At 42.3% G+C, this 25633-nt stretch overlaps 2 protein-coding genes across 4 annotated transcripts in view; one reads left to right on the top strand and one right to left on the bottom strand.

Moving 5' to 3' along the window:
- COG5 (component of oligomeric golgi complex 5) overlaps positions 1-437 on the top strand; it is a 186000-nt gene extending 185563 nt beyond the window's left edge. For both annotated transcript variants that reach the window (XM_066989725.1, XM_066989728.1), the window contains one exon: positions 56-437. In XM_066989725.1, the coding sequence (XP_066845826.1) occupies positions 56-170 (115 nt within the window). In that variant the 3' untranslated portion in view covers positions 171-437. The remainder of the gene's footprint in view (positions 1-55) is intronic.
- Positions 438-921: 484 nt separating this feature from the next.
- HBP1 (HMG-box transcription factor 1) lies at positions 922-18679 on the bottom strand. 2 transcript variants are annotated; one of them, XM_048068499.2, is made up of 11 exons: positions 18592-18679; positions 14844-15036; positions 13464-13698; positions 12145-12277; positions 11264-11375; positions 11031-11143; positions 10547-10703; positions 9857-10001; positions 7160-7489; positions 3704-3845; positions 922-2033 (listed from the first exon to the last, which is right to left on the bottom strand). In XM_048068499.2, exons 1-11 carry the CDS (start codon positions 18604-18606, stop codon positions 2016-2018), a joined length of 1593 nt encoding a protein of 530 aa, XP_047924456.1. In that variant the 5' UTR covers positions 18607-18679; the 3' UTR covers positions 922-2015. The 2 variants fall into 2 exon arrangements, with proteins under 2 accessions (XP_047924456.1, XP_066845830.1); XM_066989729.1 differs by having other exon boundaries at positions 14844-15032; positions 18592-18646.
- Between the last annotated feature and the right edge of the window lie 6954 nt (positions 18680-25633).

Raw genomic sequence — 25633 nt, 5'->3', positions numbered from 1 at the left:
TGAACTTATTTTTGTAGGACATTGCTTTAACTACTTTGCTGGTTTTTCTTTTTAGAGGCGCCCTGGAAGCGTACGTTCAATCAGTAAGAACGCGAGAAGGCAAGGAGTTTGCCCCTGTCTATCCCATCATGGTTCAGCTGCTGCAGAAAGCCATGTCAACCCTGCAGTGACCGTATCTGGACAACTCTCAAAGTAAGAGGCTGGACAGTAACGCAGTCATGAGTCTTTGGTGCCACAGGGATGCTTGGGGTTAATGTAAATTACTTCCAAATATCACAAGCTTTACAATGAGACGTGTTTACCTATTTCATCTGTGAAACTTCTATCTTCTTGCTTTACCTTCTCATTATAGGAACTTATTTATACACAAATGTTATGAAACTGTACCATTTTTATGTGCTGTACATCTACATCTAATAAAAATGAATCATACTCCAGCATTCCTTTTGAATTTAGAAAGGTTTAAAATTAGAACATACTCAAATATTACAGTATAATTGCTGAATATGTCAAATAAGGAAGTAGCTCTTTTCCTATAAGCATAGTTTTAAGGAGTTGGATACATTTTAGCCTTATTCAGAAAATTGTGCTTTTGAAATGCTAGAATCATCAGTTTCTATCTAAAAATTACTAATTTTAACACAAGGAAAAATACAACTAACATAAAATGATTTGCTATTGCACTGCTGTCACTTCAGAATAACTTATATTGATTTCAACTCTCTTCTGGCTCAAACTGTAATAAAGGACGTTGACTACCCAATCGTGAATTCGGTATTTAAAATTCTTCAGCAGCTTCCTAACAGCAAAGCATCAAAATATACTTAGGATGGGTCCTTGTGAAGACTTTCATGCAGAATTTGCTTATCTGTGTAGGGCTGACTTAACAACTAGTCTTCATTTTACAAAATACACAACACCGAATTTTAAATGAATTTATTTGAAATAATATACAAGAATATAGTGTGCAAAAATCTTAGGGGCAACATCTTGTAGACGTGTCATAAACTGAAATTTACAGTTGTGATTTAAAAAAAAAAAGAGAAACACAGCTGTTTAGTACATGAAAAGCCATGATTGTAAAAGTTCACAGCAGAAGCAATTGTAATCCTACTGCAGCTGCTCTAATTTTAGACAGTTGGAGGAAAAAAAAGTAAAGTGCAAGTGTTGCACGTATAGTTAAGTGCAAAGTTTGCCCCCACCACAAAGATGTCTTATGGCAAAATAAAATATTGGAGAATATGTGGCAAAGACAAAACACAAAGTTAAAACTATGATGGTGACAATATCGACAGCACCATTTTTCTTGAGATAATGCTATTCGTTCATTTCATCCTGGTCTGGGCCATTGCTTCCATTGGAAAGAACAGCTCCTGCTATTGCCAGCGGGTGCAAAAACATCTCGCTTGTGGACTCAAAGTTTATACATGGCAACCCAAGAAGCGGCTCCCGTGCTACATCACACTACGCTCTCCATTTACCACGTCCCGGTAACGTGTTGGCATCTGGGCGGACTGGGAAGGCGACAGGCTGACGCTATGTTTTGCCATTTCAGAAACTCCCAGATCCGAGAATCGTAATTAATAATATGGTTGTGCAATACATAGGAATCAGCAATAAGAATCAATGTATATAAACAGCTGTTACGTATTTTAAAATTCCCCTTTTTGTACATTTTCTTTTAAAAATAAACATTTATACACATCTCCTTCGCCTCTTTCTAAAGTACTTTAGCACCACAGGATATCCATTTTCAAGCCTATATTACCTGATACATATACGAAGTTTGGAAGAAAAATAAGGCAATTTGGTTTAAAATGTTGATAGTTTTAGCTTACTTAATGTTCTATTGTAAAAAGCAAATCTGCACTCATACTACCTCATTTCTGACTTGACGGTGCCAATATTTTATGGTCACACAAATTCACAACAAATAGTAAGACCTTGATCTTGCGTCTTCTTGCCATCAAGCAACAGCCATTTTGTAAATACAGAGTCAACAGCAAAGTTCTGGCTTAATGCTGTTGTGAGCCCTGAGAACAGAGAAGAGAAGAGAAAAACAAGTTAGCAATTACCAATCAAAGGGAAATAGCCATTATCTTAAAGGTAGCAAACACTTATTTTGAGAGCCACAAGAACTTATAATCATTGGTCAGTTACTCAGAAGAAAACAAAAGGCCAGACCAGATGATTTTAACCCCTGGTCATCAGAAGACCAAGCAGACTTCATTGCTGCAGCGTGGAGTCAACTATCATTATTTGGAAAAGGAACCAAGCTGTGAATGAAATGCTTAGTTCACGAGAAACAATTAAACAACTTATTTCCTGCTGTTGCTGTTGGAACACCAAGGTAATAGGTTCCACAGATCCTATTATCTCGGCCCGAAGGCCCTGCAAAACAGGGAAAATCCTACGATAGAGGGTAAGAAACACATTCTTCTCACTGAGGCCAACCCAAATACTCCTCTCATTTATACACCAGCACACCCACCGCGTTCCCTGAAGCTCAGAGGTGCAAGTGTGAAGAAAACTTGAGCTCACAGGCCAATGTCCAAGACTCCAGAAGTGTAAAAACAGTATTAATAAATAGTTATTCTAACTAAAACCACATGAAAGCTAACAGGGCTGTCACTGTAGATGAAAATAAGATGCAGTGCAACATCTGGATGATACACTGAGCAGAAAAACAGCTTGCTCCTAGCAGCTGGGATTCAGTGAAACCTGCAACAAGGGACTGAAAGCTCAGCACAAATTATGTACAGCAGTGAAGAAGCAACTTGGTGTTGGAGCATTTCTTATTCAGTCTTAGAGCAGTACTTGCACATGGTCTTGAGAAAATAATCTCATTTTCATGTGAAAATAAAGGTGGTAATTAGAGGATCAAATCTTGGACCTGTCAAGCCCACAACACACGTGATGCTTCCATAAAATGCCATAAATTCCAAAAATGTGCTATAAAAGGCATAAAATGGCTGCTGAATGGCATTCGGTGTGCCTCACAAGACCTTTCCTTCCAACCTACTCGCCTGTTCGAACCTGCAGGTTACCCTGAAAGCCCTCATCTTACTTAATGCATCCACCACCTACTAACGACACTGCTGCAAACTCTTAAACTGATGGTCTTCTTACACGTGGAAAAGAACTTACTTCCCTATACAAGACTCATCTACTGTATTTTACAATTAAAGCATAACCAATGAAAGTGATTAAAGAAAAAATAAAAGATTTTTTCTCTCAATAATTTTGTACATGCTGATATAAACTAAGGGTTTAAAAAAAGCGGTGAAGAAAAAGCTTTTACTGAAGAAAAAGGAGAATGTGATATGACTGAATCACAACAGAGAAGGACTCCATAGAAGTTTTAGTGGTTTTGGAGAAATCGACAAATCTGTTTTACATACAACCTCAAACTCAGTTACTTCAACCAAGAGGTCACGCCCTTCCCCTGTATTTCACAAGGATGCTCGCTTTCAGGCCAAGAGAATTTAGAGAACTCTCACAAGATCCCAGAGACAGACCGTCTCCTCTGTCTCCTGCCAAGTGCCCCAGAGCAGGTTACACAACGTGGGAATAAAAATGAAGGTTTGGTCTACCAAGAAAAGGAGGAGACAGCAGAATGTATCTTGAACTAGCAGAAAACTCTGTAGCTACCATATGAACAGATGTAACCGCATAATGAAAAAAACAGCTTGAGAGAACATACAGAATTTGTTCGTTTTCGTTTCCAACAATCAGGATTTAAACGTTTCTGTTCTTCCGCCAAGGCCTTGGCTTCTAGTGTGTACATCCGTCTTTCTTCATTTTTCATTTTCTTCCACCTGTCACCAAGTATCACACTTATGGCTCTGCAAGAGAAACGTTTTAGATTGTGGTCAGGACAGGATTGTAGAAATACCCTCAATTTCCTTTCTTTTTATCTCAACCCTTTTAAAAAGCAAAAGTGTAAAAAAAAAAAACAACCCAAAAAAACAGAAGAAATAAACATTTTTTTAAACAACCATGTTTCCGATCATCTTCTCCTACTTCTTTCTTTTCAGTTAAACAGCTGAGACTTGTGTGTTAGCTGATCGTGGGTCAATGCATTTTCTAGGATTTCAAAGGGCGTATATTTGAGTACACAGCAACTTGCACAAGCCAGCAAAATAGGAATGTTAAAAAATCAGCGTGATGCGAACCACCACCAAATGGTAGTTCACATTTGCTTTGCTCTACTTTCATGTTACACGATTATCTGGCAGCTTTGCTGAAAATATGTTCTCTAATAATTAGGGCAATGATCTGAACATGACCTCAGCCAAACAAAGATTTGATTAACTGCAAATCCCCGGGTCTATTTAACAGATCCGTGTAGCTTTCTCCCCTTTTAATCCGTGCTGGGGAGAACACGAGTGGGCAGAACATACTGGTAAGTTCCCATGCTAACGTTCCTACGCAGAAAGAACCGTTTGTTCTAACACACCCATCGTTACTTCCAAAAGCTGAATGAATTTTTTCCTCCTCCTTATAAACTTGACAGCCTTTGGACAGTATTTCCCCACATTATCACGCCATATTGCTTAACTGCACTCCCAAATGTTGGATCAATATTCTATTAAAATGTGAATGCCATCCTTTGGCTGAAGGAAGGCCTCTATAAACCACAGCTGCTTTAGAAAGAATTAAGAAGCTACCGGGCAGGTATGCTTTGGCTTCAGCTTACAATAATGAAGGCTGCACGACCACTTTTAAGAAAAAGGGGTATACAACTAAAAGCAATCTGCTTTTTCCTATCTCAATTTCCTCGCTGGCAGTGAAGCTATCCACAGCCTTCTCACAGAATCCAGCAGTGTCACCAGCCACTTCCGTAACATTTCACATACGGCAAGTCTGAAGAAGGCTGTTCTGCACCACACCCGCAAGAAAACGCGTTTTAATCCCGAAATACTGCGTGGTACTGGTCAGGCTTTTATGAGCCCAGAGCCCTAAGGGAGCACGGTGAGGATGCCACCGGGGCTGCCGCTAAGCCCGGGCTGTCAAATGCTCTGGTGACTCCTCAGAGCAAACCCCTCCTGCAGCAACCAGACCCCCTCGACAAGTCCATGTGCACAGCCTGTCTCTTCGGCAGCGGAATTTCGGCTTTTCTATTCAAGAAACGAACTGGTATCCTTGGTCTGCCATTAGAACGAAACACACTCGGTTTAATTAGCAGGTTTTCATGTTTTGGCAGTATCCGGAAGCACACCAACAGCACCAGCATCTGGTTTTGTCAACGTTTTGTAGTGGGCCACTCACACTCCCAGGAAAGAACACCGTGACCCAAAGCGAGAAGGCTGGCTGAAAAAGGCATTGTATTTCCAAATAAATGTGCAACATCTGAAATCTTTGTATTTCAAATGAACAATGGAATAGTACCTCCAGAGCCAAGCTGCACCGAGGCACTAAAAGGGAGTACAGATCTGTGTATTTTAAAAAGCTTACAGAATCTAACGCAGAAACAAAAAGCTTCATTTCTCCAAGGAAATATTTCTATGAGCGAACTGCTGAGACTGGAGAAAGATGCATACAGAGACAATTCCTGACATAACTGAGACCTATTTCTCCTGACCAGAAACAAGAACGCACTGACCCTACTTGCACCTCATTACACTCTGTACACTGCCTTTTTCCTCTCAGAAGGCTGGCAAGGAGCCTAACAACATTTTAGCAATGCACTACCATGGAGGATGCGAGCCCTCGTATGGCAGTTAACTCACAAGAAATTGTAAAACAGAATCGGAGAACGCCTCAAGTTCACTCAGTGATCATGTTCAGCATTAACAAAGGCTGTTAAAACACAGGTTAGGGGATTTGCTTCATCTTTAGGATGTACACTGCCTCAAATTACTCAAGTATTTCTGAACACACAATTAGGTCCAACTATGGCTACATAAGAGTATCTGGAGAAGAAACTAGAATATGTGGAACAGTCCAACAGCAGCTGAAGCCCCTGAAGTACGGCCCGTACGGGCGATAGCATGATGTGAATGGATTATGAATGCCTGCAGCTCACTATCTTTGTGACGCTCTCGAGCCACTTTATCTCTGAACAGTTTAACTCTGAACAGTTCGAGTTTTGTCCTTTCTCATATCCATAAACAACATAAAATGCTGTAATAAATGTAAGAATTACAGTGTATGGAAGTGGGTACCACATAAAACCAACTCTAAGATCTGCTCAGTAATCTGAAAACCACACACACGTGCATTTCAAAAGCACGAGAGCTGCCTCCAAACAGCCCAACTAATGAATGCCTCAGCAACACATAAGCAACAATAGCTGAATGCCTATAAAATCAATTAGCAAACTCTTAATGATTTATTTTGTCTTTTATAGATGCCAAGAAAGTGCTTTCAAGGGAAAAAGGGAGCAGTGTACTCTGAAGCTTACTTTTAACTCTCACCACTCTCCTTCATAAACTTCAATGTTCTCACTGAAATATTCAAACTATTTCCACATCCATCCAGCTGCGGCTCCAGTTCACTGCACCCATTTAAAATCAGCATTTTTAATTAAGTAATCGTCAACTTTCCTGGCTGTCTTTCCATCTGATTCCTCACTTACAGTTGCAATGAATTTGGGGACGACAGATCTGCTTCACTGAAGTTACGATAAACACTGCAGAACATCGCAGCCAGGACACGCAAGACCGGCTAGAATTTAGGGAAGGGTTCTTCGTACGGCAGGATTTTGTTTCTCAGCAGCAGTTACAGCCTCCCCACCAGAACAGGACGAAATACCCAAAGCCCTCTCAAAGCCCTGCCAGCTTGTAACTTTTGCCAGATTCAGCACTAGGATTTTTATATGAAATGAAATGTTTATGGTAACATTTTCCACATTATATACATTTTTAAAAGTCTGATTTTAAAATGGGTGCACATTCAAGTGTTTTAGTTTACATTTACACATGCACAACTAGCACAAACCACTCAGATTAAATATCTATATAACAAACATCTTTGTGAAAATGAAAGAGCAAACCAAGAGCCTTCCCCCAAACACAAAGACATACGACTTCCTGCAAGTTTCAGCAGATGGTTCAGTGTTTTTAGGGCACGGAAAATTTACCAAAGTGCTGTCAGGATTAAGGTCTGATCATGCTAGCTCACCAGCAACAACAAAACCCCCCTTTTATACCATTACCTGTTGTCTTTCCCTGGATACATCTGAGTATATTCAACTCTGTATTTTTTGGCAAAAAGCATGAAGGCATTCATTGGTCTTTTGCACTTGTTTGGAGAAGTGGCACTCACAGTACTTGCAGTCCCTGAGCTGTGGCTTTTGCCAGCTTTGCTGTACAAAGAACTGGAGGAAAGATGTGCTGATGCAGTAGACACACAGTTTTTAGTACTGCACTCTGATCTCTCAGCATCTTGATTGTTTGATCCTCCGCAAGATAGAGAAGCGCGACGCTGGCGAGCCATGCTGCTGAGCACATAAACTGCAGAGGAATCCATTGGTGTAAAATCATAACTAGAAGAAAAAGACATATTATGAAATGATCCGGTATTTTATAGGTACAAGCCCTAGACAGCTGTTCGTTCTTCAGCTGTACTATCTAGTCGTCTGGGATCTTTTGGGTGAATTTGTGCTTTGAGTCTGTGCTTGATGCAGAGGTGAGTGAAGAAGAGTCTGGCAGATGAACTAACACTTTTTCCAAGTGACACTGGACTGCTGTTCTGCAGGATCTGCTGGGCACTACCAACTCCCCAACTGTCTAACAAGTAGATACACACTGTCTTCAGATTTCACAGTCTTTTGAAGTAAGTTCTTTTCTTTTTGCAACTGTCCTGACTGCAGCCCAAGTCTGGTCAGTGCACGATAGGTACCGAAAGTGACAACTGCTCTGGGGAGAATGCGTGTTGAGTTCACTTGTGTGTCAATGTTAGTAACAAATATGAAACAATTATATTAAAATAAGCAATATAACACACACTTTTGTACAAATAACTGCTCTAGACTGTTCAATTTGAATTGTTTTACAGACAAACCTTCCACTAAGATTAGTATGTTCAAAAGCCCATGACACTGCATACTATTGAATTTAAAGCTGACAAATGTCTGCCCTCTAGTGACAAGAATGTGAGAATCCCTCCGTATTTCAAGTATTTCAACAGCTTAACGAGTTGTTTCCATACCATTTAGACCTGCAAATATTACAAACTGTGTTATTCTTCTGTTGACCAAAAACTACAGAAAACTCCAGCCACTACAGGAGATGCACAGACTATTTGTTATCACCTCAGGAAGCACCAGGTGTGAGCAGATTATTCTGGGAAACACAGGCTGAAGTCTTTAGCATGCTTTATGGGAAAACACACCTATAAAGGCGCTGCTCGACCACAGCTTTAAGACACTACATTACCACCACAGAACAAACACAAATGAGTGTAACTCTAAGGCTCCTCTCACCCACTGCTGAATGAGGCTATAGTTAAATATTTTGCCATAAATTGTTTATTTCCAAGCACAGACCAGAACTGCTAGCAGGGAAATGCTGCAAGTTACAGCCCAGACCCATCCGTGCAGGCAGGCCCTTTCTGTGGGATGGAACCAAAAGCAAGGGTGGAGACTGAAAGACTGTCTCCAAAATCTCCTGGAGAAGGAAAAAGCAACAAAGAAGGGGTAACGCTGACAACCCTGCAGGCCGGTTTACAAGATAATGAGAAAGGACCTCCCTGTTCTCCAAACAGTCCAGCAGCTTTCCCAATCTCCTCCTAATGCAGCAACAGGATTTTGTTATTTAATTCTGTCCTGTTAACCGCAGCTGCTGCTGCTGCATGCTCCTTTCTCACAGACTTACTCTATTCTGCCCAAAAAAAACAGAGATAAGGAATTTGAAGTGTCCAGACAGCATTCAGCTGGGCTGCAGGGTGAGTAAAGAGCCACAAGTCCAATGCCTTCAGTAAGACACAAACATGATTCTATCGGCTCTCCACATGGAAAGTTCAGAACAGGAGTTAGTAAGAAGAAAAAGCCTAGGCAGCAAATGAGTGAAGACGAACAATTTGAACCCACTGTTATTCCCCACTGAAAACTTTCAAGAGCTCATAGAACTTGAACTGCAAACAGCGTTTTAAATCCTTTCTCTTGTAAAAAATAACAAAAAGCAACTGGACTAAAATCAGATGCTAACAAGAAGCTAACATCGTAGGAAATGATGGGTTCTACTAAACTTAGAAAGCTCAAAATAGTCTGGAAAAATCTTTACGAGTACTCCTATTTCCTTTCTTAGGATCTTAGAATTATTCTGTTGGACTGGACTTCTGAAGGTCATCTGGGCAAATCCCTTGCTCAAATCAAGGCAAACCTCACTCAAACTTTCAAGTTAGATGTAATTGCTCTATTAGGAAAGAACCACAAATAGCAGAATCTACGAAGAAAAGAACAAATTACAAAAGCACTGTATTCTAAAGCCATACATGCGTTAGTTACTAAGAAACTAGTCAGGCAATTTCAGGTACGCAGCTGAAGCACGCACTAATAGCTGGCAAACACAAACTATTATGGAAAAACTACCAGGTTTTTGAAACCTAACCCACTTCACCTAGAGGATTTGTCCAAATAATATATTCTTTGCTGTTTTATCTAGTCTGTCTTAAACTATCAGAAGCAGGGTCTGCAAAGTTATTTTACCCCAAGAAATTACTTCGCAGTTTAGCACAGCACAAAACTACGCAGCTTTCCTGATCATTCGGACTTCATTTTCCCCCTCTCATTTATCTTCTATAACCAGAAGTATGCTCTCTTTGCTCTACGTTATGCTTCAAATTCTTGTAGACTTAAGGTGCCTACTCATTAAATACGAAAACCGCTGAGGCCACTTTATTCAAAAATTACCTTTTAAATGTATCAAAAACACCTGAATCATCAAAGTTAATGGCATCAGGGTGTCCAGGAGGTAGACACAGATCTCCAAGATGCATTTCACAGCATGGAATGCCATGCTGTACCACAGTCAAGCTTGGATAAAAAGATGACCAACCTGAAGTGGTAAAGAGTTAAATTAGACAGACGGCCAGACAATCTCTAGTTCTTAACCGGAGCAATCCTATATGCCTAAATGACACCATTTCATAAAAGTGTTCTGATGTAGTTTCTTTCACCCAAAAGAAAAATCAGAAAACACTCAGGGAATTCTTACTGCAAATAGTTTATGTTTATCTCAAGTAAAATCTCACTCTACCAAAAAAAAAAAACAATCAAAGGCTGGGAACTTTTATCATCAGAAATTCAATGCTTAGTTGGAGAGAAAAGCCTCCCTTTTTTTGCAGCTTTCCTTTCTCCCCCCAGTTTATCCGTTTTCCTGCACTCCGCTTGTATACTTGACCAAATCTTGCCTGAAGAGATGTACAGTATTTCTGTAGTTTTAGTTTGTTCCAATTCTGGTTTTCCTTCTAAAGATAGTAAATTGATTCTACAACATTGCTTTTATCGATTTCTCGAGCAACACGGGGCAGTAGTAAAATCTGCAACTACTTTCTAAGAATATTTTAATATAAAACCAAGTGTACTTGTAGGATTGCATACCTTTGTTTTTAACATAAAAAGGGTGATCAAGTCTGCATTCTACTGTAAGCAAACCATCTTCCACTGTGCCAGGATCAAAAGTCAGCTTCAGCACTGACTCACCAAAGGAAATACTTTCTTCATGAGAAATCAACTTCAAACCATCAGAACCATAGCCCTGTAAACATGCATACAGGTGAGAATTTTTCCCCCAGAAAAAGCACACACCTTTGTATACAGCAAGCGTGTATTTATCATCTTAGGGTATATTACAGAATATCAACATTCTAGGTGTTCTCACTGAAATTAATAAAATGATAAAACATTCAAAACATACCTAAATGAATTCAGTTCAACTGCTTCACAGCACGATAATCAAACAGTACAGTCATCAGCACTAGACAAGCTCGGTATAAAACTCTTCCAGAGATAGTAATTAAAGGCGTAGAGATAACATTGCAAGGTAAGTATTGTGCTGCAGCTATTGAAATGCACTAACAGCTACCTTGTAGGCACTTGCTGAGACATTTTCCTCTTTTCCACAGCTTTCAGATCTTGCAAAATCTTCAACGTCCTGCCATTCCTTATTGCGGCCTTTATGAAAGCACAAACGAGAGCCTAATACATTTTTTCAAGGAAGAGAAAAAAAATAGATTAATGGCATGTAAAAAAAGACGGTATTACAAAACAAAACAAAGGAAAAAAACAACTGCTTTTTCAGTAATGCATGTTATTTACCTTTTAGAAAACAGTGCCAAACAGTTGAGGGCCAAGAATGGCACCATCCTAGATCATCATCATCTGAAAGTGACGACATGCAGAAAATGCCAGATTCTGATTCGCTATTCGCCTATCAACAAAAGCAAAAATGGTGTCGATATATTAATGTGTGAGATTTCAGGGCTGGTCCTATACATACTTAGGCACATTGTCTAATTTGCATCTGTGTCATAATTCTGCCTTTAACACAAATAGGAATGCAACACGAAGACAAAGACTCAAGGAATGCAGTAAATGTGCATGGAGCATTCTCATGTCCTGTACTTGACAGGTGCTGTCCTGAACTTTTTATTTTTCATCCCCTGAAGCTCATCTGAGCCCCTCTGGATCATCTTAGGCTAAAGTAAAAGCAGTTTACAACCTATCATTCCTTAGTCATCCACAGAAACACTCAAAGCACATGTTATTCTGCGGTGAGATTACTGGAAAACTGCAAGTTTGTTCTAGATAAATGGCTGGGAAAAACACAATGTCATTAACAGACAAATTTCAGACACGAATTAATACACAGGAAAGGGAGAAACAGGACTGACAATTTTTGTCTAAAAGAATATGGTTCCACATCCTTGCTTCTCAAGATAGCGAACAAGGTAACGTGATTGTGAGAAGCTTGCTGTAGAAGGAACAACAACAGAAGCAGAGCTTTCTCAGAATGTCTTCTCTACTAAACTATGCACTCTATCACGTAGTACAACAAGCCTACAGTGTTTACTAAAATGAAAACTAACAGAGAATCTAGCTTAAACTTAACAGTTTTTTAACAAGTTTCTCTTTTCAAAAAGCTTAACTCATTTCTCATTCATCTTTACTTATTTTAGATATGTTTCACGACAACTCACCCTTTCATGTCTGACTGGTGTTTCATCCAAATCATTCTTGGAGAAGTTGGGATCATTCTTTGAAGATCCTGGTGGAGGACGTGCATAGGAATGTAAACTTTTGCTTGTAGCTATTATGTGAACAGGAGATGATCTACAACAGAAAAATGTATTTTAAATATTTCAGATTAAGGCGATGCAAGACTTAGCTACCATTGCTCTAAACTGCTTTTATGTGGTGATATTTCATATATGGAATTTTAAACCACGCTCAATGTACATATAAAATATCCCGCCAGATTTTGAATATATACAGAAAACTCTTAGTAATTCAGGTAAGTACAGAAAACTATTTCATTCAAAAGCAGCAGATATCGCGTAGCCACAGGTGACTATTTGCTGCATGTGACCCTGTGTACGTGTATGGCTGTATCTACACTGCAGTCTTAGGGAAGAGCATAAAGACAGCATTAATGGAGTTAGGAACAACAAATTTACTTTAACTAATATTGCTGTTTGCGTGAGCCAAACACCAAATAAACACCCCCACAACAATACTCAAAGGGGATGACTAAAGGGTGCAACCTAGGCAATGTTTAGCATAATTGCTGCATAGCTTCTGTGTACCACCCAAATGACAGTACTACTTCCTCAGCAGCACCTCCTTGTCACAACGTTGAAGTTTTAACAAATATCTTGAACTGAATACCCCATTCTCAAAGCAATCTGCTCTGTCATAGTGAAAAAATCCCAAGTGCATTACTATTAACAGTACTGCATTTCATTTTCTTATTATAAACCTAAGAGCAAAGCCATATGACAAAAGGTGAAGCCTGGAAAATTCTAAGATCCCACAACACTTCCCGCAGCCTTACAGAAGGTGCAGATTACACATCTGAAACAGTAACAGTAAATAATAACATTGCATTAGATTTCCAATTAGCTCGTTAAAAAGCACCTGAAGTCAGCGCACTAGTAGGTATTACTGACTACTTAGTACTAGTAAATATTAAGAGATTAACCCAAGAAATTCATCTTAATTTTTCAACTGCTGCTTCGCATGAGGTAAATGCCAATAATTTCTGAGCTTCCTGTGGTTAGGGAACGTCCTTATACTGTCCTACCTCATTCATGGCTGGCAATTAAGAAATTTTTGCAACAGGCTCTGAAACTAGTCCTGTGCAATCACCTGTAAAAGGAATGAGGTTACTGCACAGGAAGATAAAAAACAGGTCTGCAGTTCAAAGTCAGAGAGCAGAGGGCATGAAGAGTGAAGGAAACGTTTCTGGAGATTTAGTATTACAAATCCTGGAGCTAAAACTTGAAACAAACGTCAGTACCTGTTATAAAAAGAGCACTGCATCAAAGGACTCTGAGGACTTGTGGCTATATTTGCTAGTTCTGTCAACCAGTTCACCCCATTCTCACACGAGTAAGCGCTCTCTGAATCGCTGCTTGAGGTATGTTGGTTCCACGAAGGCCTTGAACATTCCTGGTGTGAAACATCGGCACCAAGCTGGAAAAGTGCAGGTGGGGTAGAATCTGTCTGCACAGCCTGTAGCTCAGGAAGATCGTCTGCAAACAAAGGCACAAATTGCCATAATTATACCCGCTGGTAAGCACTAGTTGACACTGAACCTTGCAAATAAAGATCAAAACCAAACTTCAAGGAAGCAAATAATCGTATTTTCTCATCTCACAATTGCCAACATTTTACAAACCCTGTTCGTAACACTTACAGAAATACATGCACAGGAATAATCCTATCTCTGGTCTCCTATACATTCAAACAATCATTCTAAGAGAATTATCAAGCAGCTCTAGATAAAAATATAGCTTTGGTAACATGGAAATAAATCCTTTTACTAGACTGACTAGTTTACTAGAATTCTACTAGAATTACTAGTCAGAATTCTGCACAGGTGGCAACACGCTTCACTAAAATACTAAAAGTTTCAGCAAAAGGCAACTAAATTACTCTGTCCTTGCAGGTATGTCACTAAAAATAATCAACGTTAGAGGCTGCAAAGGGTGAGATTTCCCAGGCTTCCACCAGTCAACTGGAATCTAAAAAGCTCAGAAATGGTGAAAGCTGGGTATGCAGCCTGGTGGGGGTGAATTCCTATCAATAATCTACATAGTTCCCATGCTATGCAGGATAACAGAGGGGAACCCAGCTTAATAACAGAAGTCTGTCACAAACTGTCACGTGACTTAGTATCATTATTCTTAATTACTTTATGACTTCAATTAAATGTGTTAATATTTCATGGATCATATCAATCCTTTCTAACGTGCATACTATTTTTCTCCAGTAGGTAAGAATTGAAGTTTAATGCTCCTCTACCCCAGAATCTCTATTTGGAGTTGATCTAAAGGAGCGTAAATTCCCTTTAGGAGGAGCTCTTGAGCTGTTTGTTATTCTTGTGCCAAAAAAAAAAAAAAAAGGCTCCTGTGGAAATTAGGAGCAGAAACTTGCAGCTCGAAGTTCAAAGAACACATTTAAGTCAACAAGCCAGTGTGTCAGAGCTGGAAATAGGTTACAGGGAAAAGTGATAGTAAACTTTCCGACGTCACACTTCACTGTCACATTCCCTGCCCTACCTAAGTCAAAGATCAGTCAGAAACCTCATTCAGTCGGCTCCCAGTAACCTCACTATAGGAAAACTGCACCCAAAAAAGCTTCAGAATTGGCTTCTTCCGAGAGCCACGTCATTTACCGAGTTCCATGTGCTCATCACAGGACGCGTATCCCGGAGAAGAGGGCAGGTTTTCATTACACTTCAGCAACTCCAGTGAGTCATTCATCCCTGAAGTTCTCTTGTCCACTACCAAGAGCAGCTTCTGAACTGCATTAGGCATCTGATTTGTCTTCACTTCCCACACCATGTTAGGATGCTCCAAAGTATCTGACTTCAAAGAGACAGAGGTTAAATACTTGTGTACACCTAAATTAAAGTGCTACAGCAGTGCTCCTGCTGTAAGGAGCTTGTTTGCTTGCGTGTGGCTGGAACTTGCCTTGCCACAGCCTGTGACTGCTGCGTCCCAGCCTCCCCAACCCTCCCACAGCCCACACAAACAGCGCTCACTGCACACCCAGCCGCTCAGCCCCCCACAGAACCACCCAGATGCGATTTGCCTTTGGTTAGCCCACGCTGGCTCTTCCCGCTCACCCTCCTGTAAGCGGGGGCTTGTGGTTTTCAGGAGGCTTTGCTCCCCCGCCTTCCTGCCGGCCAGGGTCCGGCTGCCCAGCCAGCAGTTTCCCCGCATCCTCCTCCCGCAAGCCAGGCGTGACGTTCGCTTTCCCCAGTTCCCGGCAGCCCTCCGGCCCCTCGGAGATCGCCCTGCTGATGCTGGGGCTGCTCCTTCCGAGCCAGCCGCCGGCCCCAGGGGCCCCGTGTGCCTGGCTCTGGCGGCTGACCTGCCCCAAACTGCTTGAGCTCAAGCTCTGCTACAGGCAAGATGCACCTCGGGACCTGGGCAGCCAGGACACAGCCCTTGCAAGCGAAGACCGGAGCAAAGAGGACATCGCCCTCAGCCTTTTGCCAGCAGGTCTCCTCTGTCATTTAGCATCAGGCCCCCCTTCTCCCCGCTGGAGTATCTGCAGCAGCCTTTTCACAGCCCTTCGCGCCCCATGCTAATTTCGGCTCTAGCTGTAGCCTCAAACACGTTTAACTGCTAACGTCGCAAAGTGGGTTGCAAAAGGAAACAAAAGAAAGCCGCCACTAGAAGCTTTTCTGCAGTTTCATTTCCCCAAATCTCAGTACTGTAACATTTACACCAAAAGGAAGACTAAAAAAGGATCTAAATTATCTTCAACAGCCACAGAACTGTGATTATTCCGTACTACCACTGTCTCTAAACACTGAAAAACAAGGTTATCCGGTCTATATTAATTTCGTTATATACTGGTTTTTTTTTTTCAGATGATGAGGAATTAAAGCTACCATAACACTATTACTTTCCACCTTAAGAAAGTGTCATTGGAAAAGTAATAGTCCCTCACAAAATAGCAAAAAATGCAGCCTAGTAACAAAGAAAAGCTCAGTGGCCTGCCATGACCCCTATGTACACTTTCATGCAGCCCATTAGAGAAACACAAACAACAGCTAGCAACAGCTAAAAACTGGTCATTTCATGCGAAACAGTAAGCCTACCATCCTACCAGTTCCCCTGCTGTAATGCATAAAGGCCCTGAGATAACTAATAAAAACCACTTTATTTTAATAAACGGTTGTAAAGTATTGTGTGTGTGCAGGCAGCACTAACAATATTCTGTTTTTGCTCATTCCAAGAATCTGTTTTGTTCATTTTGCAGCCTATCACGTACATGACACGGTTTGGGTGTCACCCCTGCCTGACATCCTGGCCCTGCCCAACCTACCTGGTCCTTCTCTGGGCCAGCCCAGCACAGTTATGGAGATGCTGGGGAAATTTCAAAGGTACACAAGGCAAGGTGTCAAGGACAGTTTGTGAGCAACAGTATCAGGGATCTTAACCTTCTCCTCTGCTCTTCTCTTAAATACGCCCAGAATTCACATAAACTTGCATTCCAAGCATGAAAGAGATGGTTGATACTACTGAAATGCCACTACTGTGAAGCCACAATGGTACAATTCTGATTTGAAAGAGGTGGAGGAGGGAGGTAAAAGAAATGAGAGTGTGTTCCAATAAACTAGCAATGGTTTGTGTGTTTCACCTCTAAGCAGCATCTCTACTGCAGTTTGTTCTTCTATCATCCACCGGTAAAAATACAGAATACCAGCAGAGTGGAAAGGCATTTCTGCACAGAAAAAGCAGACCTCAGTAACGCAGGCCAGGACCTCGCCGATCATCTCCAAGTAATCAGCTCTACAAAGCCACTCCTTGTTTTTCTGGCTTGTCCGTGTCCTTCCCCCCCGCCCCCAACATCTGCCTTGGTTTTCCTTCTATTTTTTCTCCCTTCCTTTCTCCTCCTCCTGCCAAAACAAAGGAGCTGATTTGTTTCGGGAACGTAACCCTCTCCTTGGGGCCTGCCAGGTTTGAAAATACCTGTGCTGGCACCACGACACAGCGAAGGTCAGCGATAAGGTACAGGGACAGCACGCTGGGCGTGACAGGAAAGCTGCCTGCTCCACTTCAGAAATTAATCGTGCTTCCAAATTCACTGTGCTTCCAAGTCTCGAGGACTTTTCTAAACCAAAGCCACTCATATGTAAGAGCCAAAAAACCTCAAGCAAATGAATTAAAAGGAAAAAAAAAAAAAGTGCCGAACTTCACTGTTCTTTTTTTCTACCCAATTAAAGCCTGTTTTGAACAGCGTGTGCTTCCTGCCTGGGCCTTGGCCTTTCAGTGTTTTGAAACGTCAAAGGGACGGTCATGAATTAGCTCGCACGGACTTTTTTTGGTTCAGCTTCACGTTCAGAGACTGTTGTGAAACGTGCTTGGTGGGGTGGGGGCGCTGCGCAGGGCCGTGATCGCTGGCAGAAAGTTTTCCTCAGAGCCCAACGGGTTTATGAACGGGGACCCGCGCTGTAAAACGAGTCACTTTCTCATGTTAAGAAGAAAATAAGGCAATATTAACAAAGAGACATTAGCTACGAGGAGTTACTTCCATTTTGGAAGGGCCAAGGGTAAATTAATTCTCGGTGAGGAGGGGAGCGGGGGGGGCTGGGCGGGACGGCTTCGTGAGGAGAGCCGAGCCCCGCCGAGCGCCACCGGGCCGAGCCCAGCCGAACCGTGCCGAGCCTTTCCGAGCCCTTCCGAACTTTGCTGACCGTCACCGGGCCGAGCCCAGCCGAACCTCTCCGAGCCTTTCCGAGCCCGGCCGAACTTTGCCGAACCCAGCCAAGCCGCTCCGCACCCCCCCCTCCCCCACGCACACACCACGTGACCCCTCCTGGCCGCTGCCCTTGTTTATAAACTCCCCGCCGGCAGCGCGCATGCGCGGAAGGCCCCATTCATTCACAACTGCGTAACAGCCCGGCCCGCCCGGGGGGGGGCTGCTCCCCCCCCCCCCCCCCTTTCTCCCCTCTCCCCCTTCTCTCCCCCCTTCCCCACCGCCCCTCTCCCCGCGCAGCCGCCTCCCCCCCGCCGAGGGGCCGGGCGCCCTCCCTCCCACAGCCCGTGCCGAGCCGCCGGCCCCTGAGGAAGGGGAAAAGGGGCCGGGGAAGGGGCTTCGGGCGCTTTTTCAGCCTGGCGCCGCTGCTGGAGCACCCCGAAGGGCAGCCGGCGCCGCGGAGGCGTCCCGCGGGGCTCAGCCCAGCGCTGCGGAACCGGCCCGGCGCCGCCGGGCGGCCGAGGGACGGAGCGGGGTAAACAACAGCGGGCCGCCCGCCCGCAGCTGCCAAGGAGAGGGCTCCACAGGCTCCTCAGCGCGGTCCGCGGCCGCCGCCACCCCCCCCCCCCGCAGCCCAGCAGGCCCCAGCCGCCCCCCACCGAGCCCCGCCGGCCGCCCGCAGCGGCAGCCCCGAACTTGGAGGCACTTACCAGACCCGTCGCCATTACCGAATTCCCCTCAGCTTCCCCCCCCCGCGGAGTCCCCCCTTCGCAGTCCCGCCCCGTGCTGACCAGACTCGGTCGTTGATTGGTTGGAGGCGACGTTGCTCAACTTGTCGCCGATTTCTATTGGCTGAGCGGCCTGCCCATCAGGAATCCGCCCGGAGGGCGGACATGTTTTGACTATCCTGCACAGCTGATTGCACCAAGCCGCGCGTCAATCACGCGCAGGCAGCGCCGCGATTGGTTAAATCCATCCTCGCCTCGCTGCGAGGCATTCTGGGAGCTGTAGTCTTCGCTGCCGCCTCCGCCTACCAAGTTGGGCGAGTTAAGAACGACAGCCCCCAGGGTGCCCCGCGCGGCGCCCGGCCGATAGTAAACAAGGGGCTGAGGGACACGTGTACCGCGCCGCCGGCCGCCCGCGCCGCGCCGGGCCCCGAGATGGCCGCCGGGCCCCTCAGGGCCTGTCCGCGGCGGGGGCGCGGGGACAGCGCTCCCAGTGCGTTACCACAGCGCAGGGCCGGCACCCGGCTCCACAGCCCCTCGTGTTCCTCTGCCCCCTGACATCTCCCCTGCGTTTACAGTGAAATTAATAAAATTAACAGCCCGGATTGCTGTGACAGCACCACTGGGCTTGCTGCCACAGGCTGGCTGAGGAGACGTGCCCGTGTTTACACAGCAAATGGCCTAGTAATGGCCTCCTGGGGCCCAGCCCCAGCAGAAAGGACGTCACCTCATGACACATCCGTGCACAGTTCAGAAATAAACCATAGTGTTTAAAACAACCCATGGAGATAGACGAGACTTTGTAACTTCGGGACTTCCCGAGAAAATTAACTTAGTGCACTGCTTTCAACACCATCCCAGTCACGTAAAGATGCCTTAAATCAAGTATTGGAGCTGTTGTTGCAATTTAATGTAGTATCTACAACAGTCCTGACGTTTAGGTATGCTAACAGTTGGTTAAGCAAGCAAGCAAAAAAAGTTAGCTATTCCAGTGTAAATAATAATGACTCATGATCTAGAGTTCCCTGCGAGCTTTGAGCCCCGTGAAACATGCTGGTGGTGGCCACTAGGGGGAATGCTGTTTGTATCGTTACCACACGTCCAGAAGGGTTATGCAACGGAATAAAAAAAAAATAAAAATCACATACTGGAATTGTATTTAGTATCAAAGCACACACAGCGTGCAGATTTCTGGACACTTCGAGATTTAGTTTCTCCAGGAAGCAATAGTTTGCCTGTTAGTAAAGTCATTCCAATTTGTAAGGCACTGAAGAGACATCGCTTTTAAAAACACCCATTATCTTCTGCAGTACGAATTGGAGGTGATCACTTTTTATATGTGCTAGTTTACCTAACAACAAAGTCAGCAGGAAATCAGTCCCAGCTTTTTTAGTTCTTTAACTAAAAAATCTTTGGTGTTTAATTACATAACAAAACAGCCCTTTACAGATCATTTTCCCAATTTGAAAACACCACGATTGGAACAAAGGCCTCTGGAAAAAAATCTGAGAATTAACGTTGAGTCTCAACTATGAAGAAACTAGACTGCTTTTTATAATACCGACTGTCTAACTCGACATTCCACAAGCTCAGGTTTTCCCTGTGCTTAGAATTAAGGCCTTTCCTAAGTAACTGGTAGATCTTTATATAAGAAAACTTTTACAGCATCCTCTCTCTAAAATATATGTTTTAATAAACTGAAAAGTGGTAAATCAGGAATCATCTTTACACCTCTCTACAATATAATTAACTTTAAAGCTGTGTTCCTTCATCCCCTTCGCTTTTCTCCTTTGATCTCCTGTGTAAGTCTAAGCAACCTTTAGGCTCTTTGGGGAGAGGCCCAAGATGCTGGTTTTTTATTTCACATAAAATTTACTGTGGACCTTGCATTTCCAGATCAAGGTTTGGCAGAAGACCTGTATACGCAGATGTCTCCACTTTGCCAACAGGTTACTAAGATTGTGGTACAGCCACTTGGAAGGTAAAACTCCCTGTTTACTCCTCAAGAAATCCCCTTCTACCACAGTGGGAAAGGAAAGGACTACACAGGCCAGATCAAGTGTCTGTGGAAGGTACAAAATCCTGTTTCCAGGCCCAATGTTTTCTTCAGAAAAACACTGTCAGCCTAAAGGTTAATACGTTGTTGTGGAGTGCATTTCCACCCCATTACATGCTTTTTCTACCTAAATGGAAAATATTTTACAACTACTTTGGGAAAACGCATTTGCTGGGAAAGTTCCCAATTCTTTACAAAAACTTGTGTGTAAAGGTTACATGTGAAGCCCAGTCTTCTCAGATCCATTGGCCCAGACTCCAGATACTGGTCTAGACGAGTAAATACCACAGCTGAATTAGAGCCTTGGTATCACACTTACCATCTATAACATACAGAAAAAACACATAAATATGAATCCTACTTAGGACTTAGATTAAAATCTCATAAATATGGGCGTCTGAATTGTTTTTAAGAATCTAACACCAGAAACATAACATCTTTCTTATTTTCAAATCAACCTCTTCTTCTTTGCGTAGTGTAAATTAAAAATTATTCAGTGAGATGAGAAAATGAATAAGAGGACACATATTCTATACAGTAGATGGCAGTAGAACACACAAAACCGTATCAAAGATTACTTACAAACTCCCTGGTTGAAGTCAAGTATGCATCTTCTAAATTTTAGAATTAAGATTATGTCAATCCCATACTCCTTGCTCTGCATGTCTACTCTCTAATTAAATCATTACTCCACACACACACACCCTACCTCGCCTTACACCATTCTCAAAATGAATGCGTGCTCAGAGAATGAATCAATACTGTGTAACACTGACATTGTCGGCAGCTTTGCTGATTCAGTTGCTTTTTCTGTTTTAAGAGAGGTAGGCAAGGTGGGAAATTGTCAAGTGTTGATTGTGAATTCTCATCACCTTATGTATGGATGGTTACCAAGGAGCACAAAATAACCAGGAGGCTCTACACAAACAGAAAATAATGATAAATTTGCATTTACCCTCCCTTTCTTATCCTATCTATCTATTTCTTAAAATTGTCAGCCCCAAAGTTAAGAAATCACAAGGTAGATTTTTAAAAATAAAAAGTCATACTAGTAAAATAAATATTTTATATTGGGTTTGTTTCTACCTTTACTTTTCTGAAAAGACAATGTCCTGGCTTGCTTTTATGACATAACTACTGCTGAGTCTCTGAAATACAGCATATCATAATTTTAATTCTGCTACAAAGATGCTTTTACATCCACACGTAGATAGTTATTCACTCTCAGTAATTAACGAAATACTCCCCAGACTTCAGATCAACCCTGCTCACCAGAGCTTCCACTTTTACCCAACGTGCCAGCCTCTGTTCTGCTGCCATTCTGCCTGGCCCTCGCACGTCATTTTTCTCCTTCCACCATGACTTCAGTATCTTCTATAGCTATTCCTACTCCATCCCTCTTCTCACAGCCTTCTATGGCTAGCTGCAATGGTGGTTGACTTGCTCCACCTTCCTAAGGGCTCCTAAGGCATGCCCACCCCCACTTCACCTCTTTCATATCCTCACAGCAGATGCTGTTGGGAAGGCAGAGCACAGGACAGAGGACTTGGTGCTTCCAGGAAAGATCAGCAAACAATTCATTTGACTACTAGAAGGGAATCCTTGCTTGCATCCTATAGTGGTTCAAACAGGGGAGAAGAGAACAAACCACAACCCAGATAAGTCAGGTCAGGAATGAATGAGAAATATACTTTGTGTCATTATGGCATAGATTCCAGTTTTAGTTAAACTGTTAAACTATCTACCGAGATAGAGCAAGGCAAAAAATGACTACGGTATCAAGAAAAAAATAAAGATCTAACAGATCAAGAAACAATCCAGAAGAAAGGGAAATAAGGAAACGCTCTATCCCAGCTCAAAGCTTGCAGAAAAACAAATCACGAAGAGACTACAGATGATCTGTAAGTTCTCTCCACACTAGTAAATTAAAGTATGAGGGAGTATTACTGGGTACTGGAATACAATCATCTGTACTGTTTTTTTTATTATTATTTTTTTAAAAAATAGTCCTGGCATAGTTTTTGTGGGGGCCAATAGCAAATAATTCTCAGATACGGTTTGGGAGCTAGCATGGGCCTAGGACTATTCTCAGTTGGCCATCTGCATACGGCCATCCCATATGGAAAGCCAGAAAAAAGTTTGTAAGACAGCTTAGAAATGAGCCTACAGAAATACTAGAAAATGGTATGAATGTTGGCCATTCGATGCCTCGGTACTAGCAAATTGCGTCAGGCATGTAATTTCCTACTATGGATATAACCATAAAGACATAGCCAAAAGTAAGAGTAGTAGCTAAAGGGACAGCGAAGCTAAGGTTGCTTAAGAAAGTCACACACACCATCCAACTCCACAAGGACAAAGCAACTAGGAGAAAAATAGGATACAGCTTGGTGGAAGTCACATAGCCTTTTCCAAATATGACATTTATCATTTATCAAAACCGAGTTTCCAGCATCTTCAGAGATGTGGGGGAGCAGCACTCAGAGGCTCACTTGGTCGCAAGGGAATTCCTCCTCCACACAGTGAGACCTACACACTGAGTGTTATCCTTTCCCAAAACTTAATAGCTGCTCAGCTGAAATAATTCAATACTTTCAAAGAAGAAAGGCCAAAGTATTCATACCATGCCACGGTGCTATTTTTAGTCTGTCCTAATTTCATTTATCTCAATCAGAAGAGTTTGAGTCAGCAAATGCTGTCAAAATGGCCTAGCATAACTTGTGTTGGAGTTCTTCACACTGTTTTGTTTTTCCTTTATGTAATTGTTTGGCTTTCCACTCTTCCCTATACAGCATACGTACACCTTCACCAGTTCTAAAGAGGAAACACAGCCAATGGCAACACCATTACTGCTCTCCAGCTCCGCTGGATTTGTGGGGGGCGCATGAGATTGAAATCTTTTTTTTTTTTTAAAAATATAATTTCAAGGTTTTTCTGCTCCCCTTCAGTCCACCACTGTTAAGCATCCTTCTAAGTCATAATGTGGATGAAGAATTTAGAAACAGTCCTGGTATATATTTGAAGGAATATCCAACTCTTACTGATTTGAAAATGATCCTAAAAAGACAGTCAACACCACAGATCTCTACATAGTTGGCACACAAAGAAGCAGTTCCTTACAGGGGAAACGGCAGTAATACTTATTTGAGGACTACAGACACAGGAGAGGAAGGTATCTTAGAAACTCTGAGAACAGCTATAACCATCACGTGTATGTGTGGATAAAAAAAGATTTAAACTAACGTAACTTTAGGAAGAACATGTAAGAACGTTTGTGCAGTGGCAAACTGACTTTCAGCAAAGCACTTTGTTCAGCAGAAGCTATCATATGCAGTCAGTGACAAAAAGACTAGGAATTTCATGTGCCAGTTCTGTGAAGGATGACCAGTAGGTGGTCATTTTGCATATCTGGGAACCCTCAACACTGAAAAAAATAAAACCTCCCATGGCAAGCGTGTCATAAACTACAAAATGACACAAGCTGTGATGTAACCGATTCCAGAGTCACCTTATGAACCAAACTTAAGAAGAACCAAACTTAAAGAACCAAACATTTCAACAAAACTCTACCATTCCAGCAAGGGCCAGAGCAATCTTCACTGAATACCAAGGACAAGACTAGGAAAGAAGATGGCGTGACGTTGCAGGTGGTTTCACAGTGCTCTTCATAGCTTTGCTCCAGGACTTTTACAATCGGTCACTTCTGGACCTCAAACAGGAGGTGTAGAAGGGCGTGATTTCACAAGCTTTTATCCCAGATGAACTTAAACAAAATCTCATGAAGCACAAACAAATGACATTTAAAAAGTAGTGGCATCAGCACTAGGACCAAGGAAGCTTAGTTTCCTCAGGGTTTCTGTCTTGTGATTGACTGAGGGCTGTGGCTGAATTTTTTTTCCCATGGTTAAGACATTTGTAAACATTCAGTGCCTTGTGGATTCTCTTGTGCTTAACAACATGTGAGCCCGTGACTGCCTTTTTCATACAGAATTTCTCTCAGGCTTCTTTCTCCTTACCCAGCAGGGCATATTTTCAGCAAACTCCTTGAAGCATTTATTTAGTTGGTTTTCCTCTTTAGAACTTTTGTCAAATTCGTTTAAATCACCTGAAGAATTACAAATCGCTGGAGAGGTTGGGGAGAGAGGAGAGAGCAGACTAATATGCAGACGCCGAGCAACCTGACTGCAAACAAAGATGATAAAATCTTTAATACTGAAAGTTTCAGGTAATCTAAACATGGACATAGATACTCTCATAAGGTAAATATGACATTGCTCAAAACTATGAGAACTATCTACTTTTTTTTTTCTTTTTGAAATGCCCAAATAATTAAATATCAGTGACTTGCCATGATTCCCTTTTTAGGATGAACACGTCACATTTATGACACTAAGGCTGCCATGTCTGACGTGTACACATGACTAGATCTAGAAGAAATCCCAAATGCTGACTGATGAAGGATATACGGATTTGTACAAAACTTACAAAGCGACAATTTATTACTGTTGGTAATTCACCAACAAAGAAAATTCCAGAAACCATCCAGTCCTCAAGAGCAACACAATAAAATTGCCGTAACAGTAAGCCAGACTTTGCGACCCAAAACATCCAAAGTGCCTGATTATCTTAAATTTGTCACTCCCCACTACCACATCTTCTTCCCAGCTATAAACTACAAGCAAATCATCAAATACAAAGCAGCTGTGACAAATACCACACCAATATTTTGTCTCTACTGAGTAGCTAGAGTATCTGAATCACTTCATTTATGAAAATCGACATGAAACTGTTAAGAATTAGGAATGTTTTAATAAATGAATATAAATAGTTCACTTGCAGCTTTATAATAATGGAATTAAAACACAACAATATCAATAAACATATATTTATATATATAAAAGTGTCGTTTATTGTAAGGAAACTTTAAATATAACCAACAATATTGAAAATATCGTGACTGGCATTTATGGC

Source organism: Anser cygnoides, chromosome 1, assembly GCF_040182565.1.
Source record: "Anser cygnoides isolate HZ-2024a breed goose chromosome 1, Taihu_goose_T2T_genome, whole genome shotgun sequence".
NCBI lineage: Eukaryota > Metazoa > Chordata > Aves > Anseriformes > Anatidae > Anser > Anser cygnoides.
The sequence above is the reverse complement of the archived record's forward strand: the minus strand, read 5'-3'. Positions and strand labels throughout refer to the sequence as shown.

What these genes read in the sequence shown, in the direction of transcription:
- HBP1 (XM_048068499.2), bottom strand. An exon ending in CACCAGTCAGACATGAAAGG is followed by an intron (nt 11,376 to 12,144) that starts GTGAGTTGTCGT and finishes TTTTGTTGATAG; the next exon opens with GCGAATAGCGAATCAGAATC. An exon ending in GTTTTTGATACATTTAAAAG is followed by an intron (nt 7,490 to 9,856) that starts GTAATTTTTGAA and finishes TTTTTCTTCTAG; the next exon opens with TTATGATTTTACACCAATGG.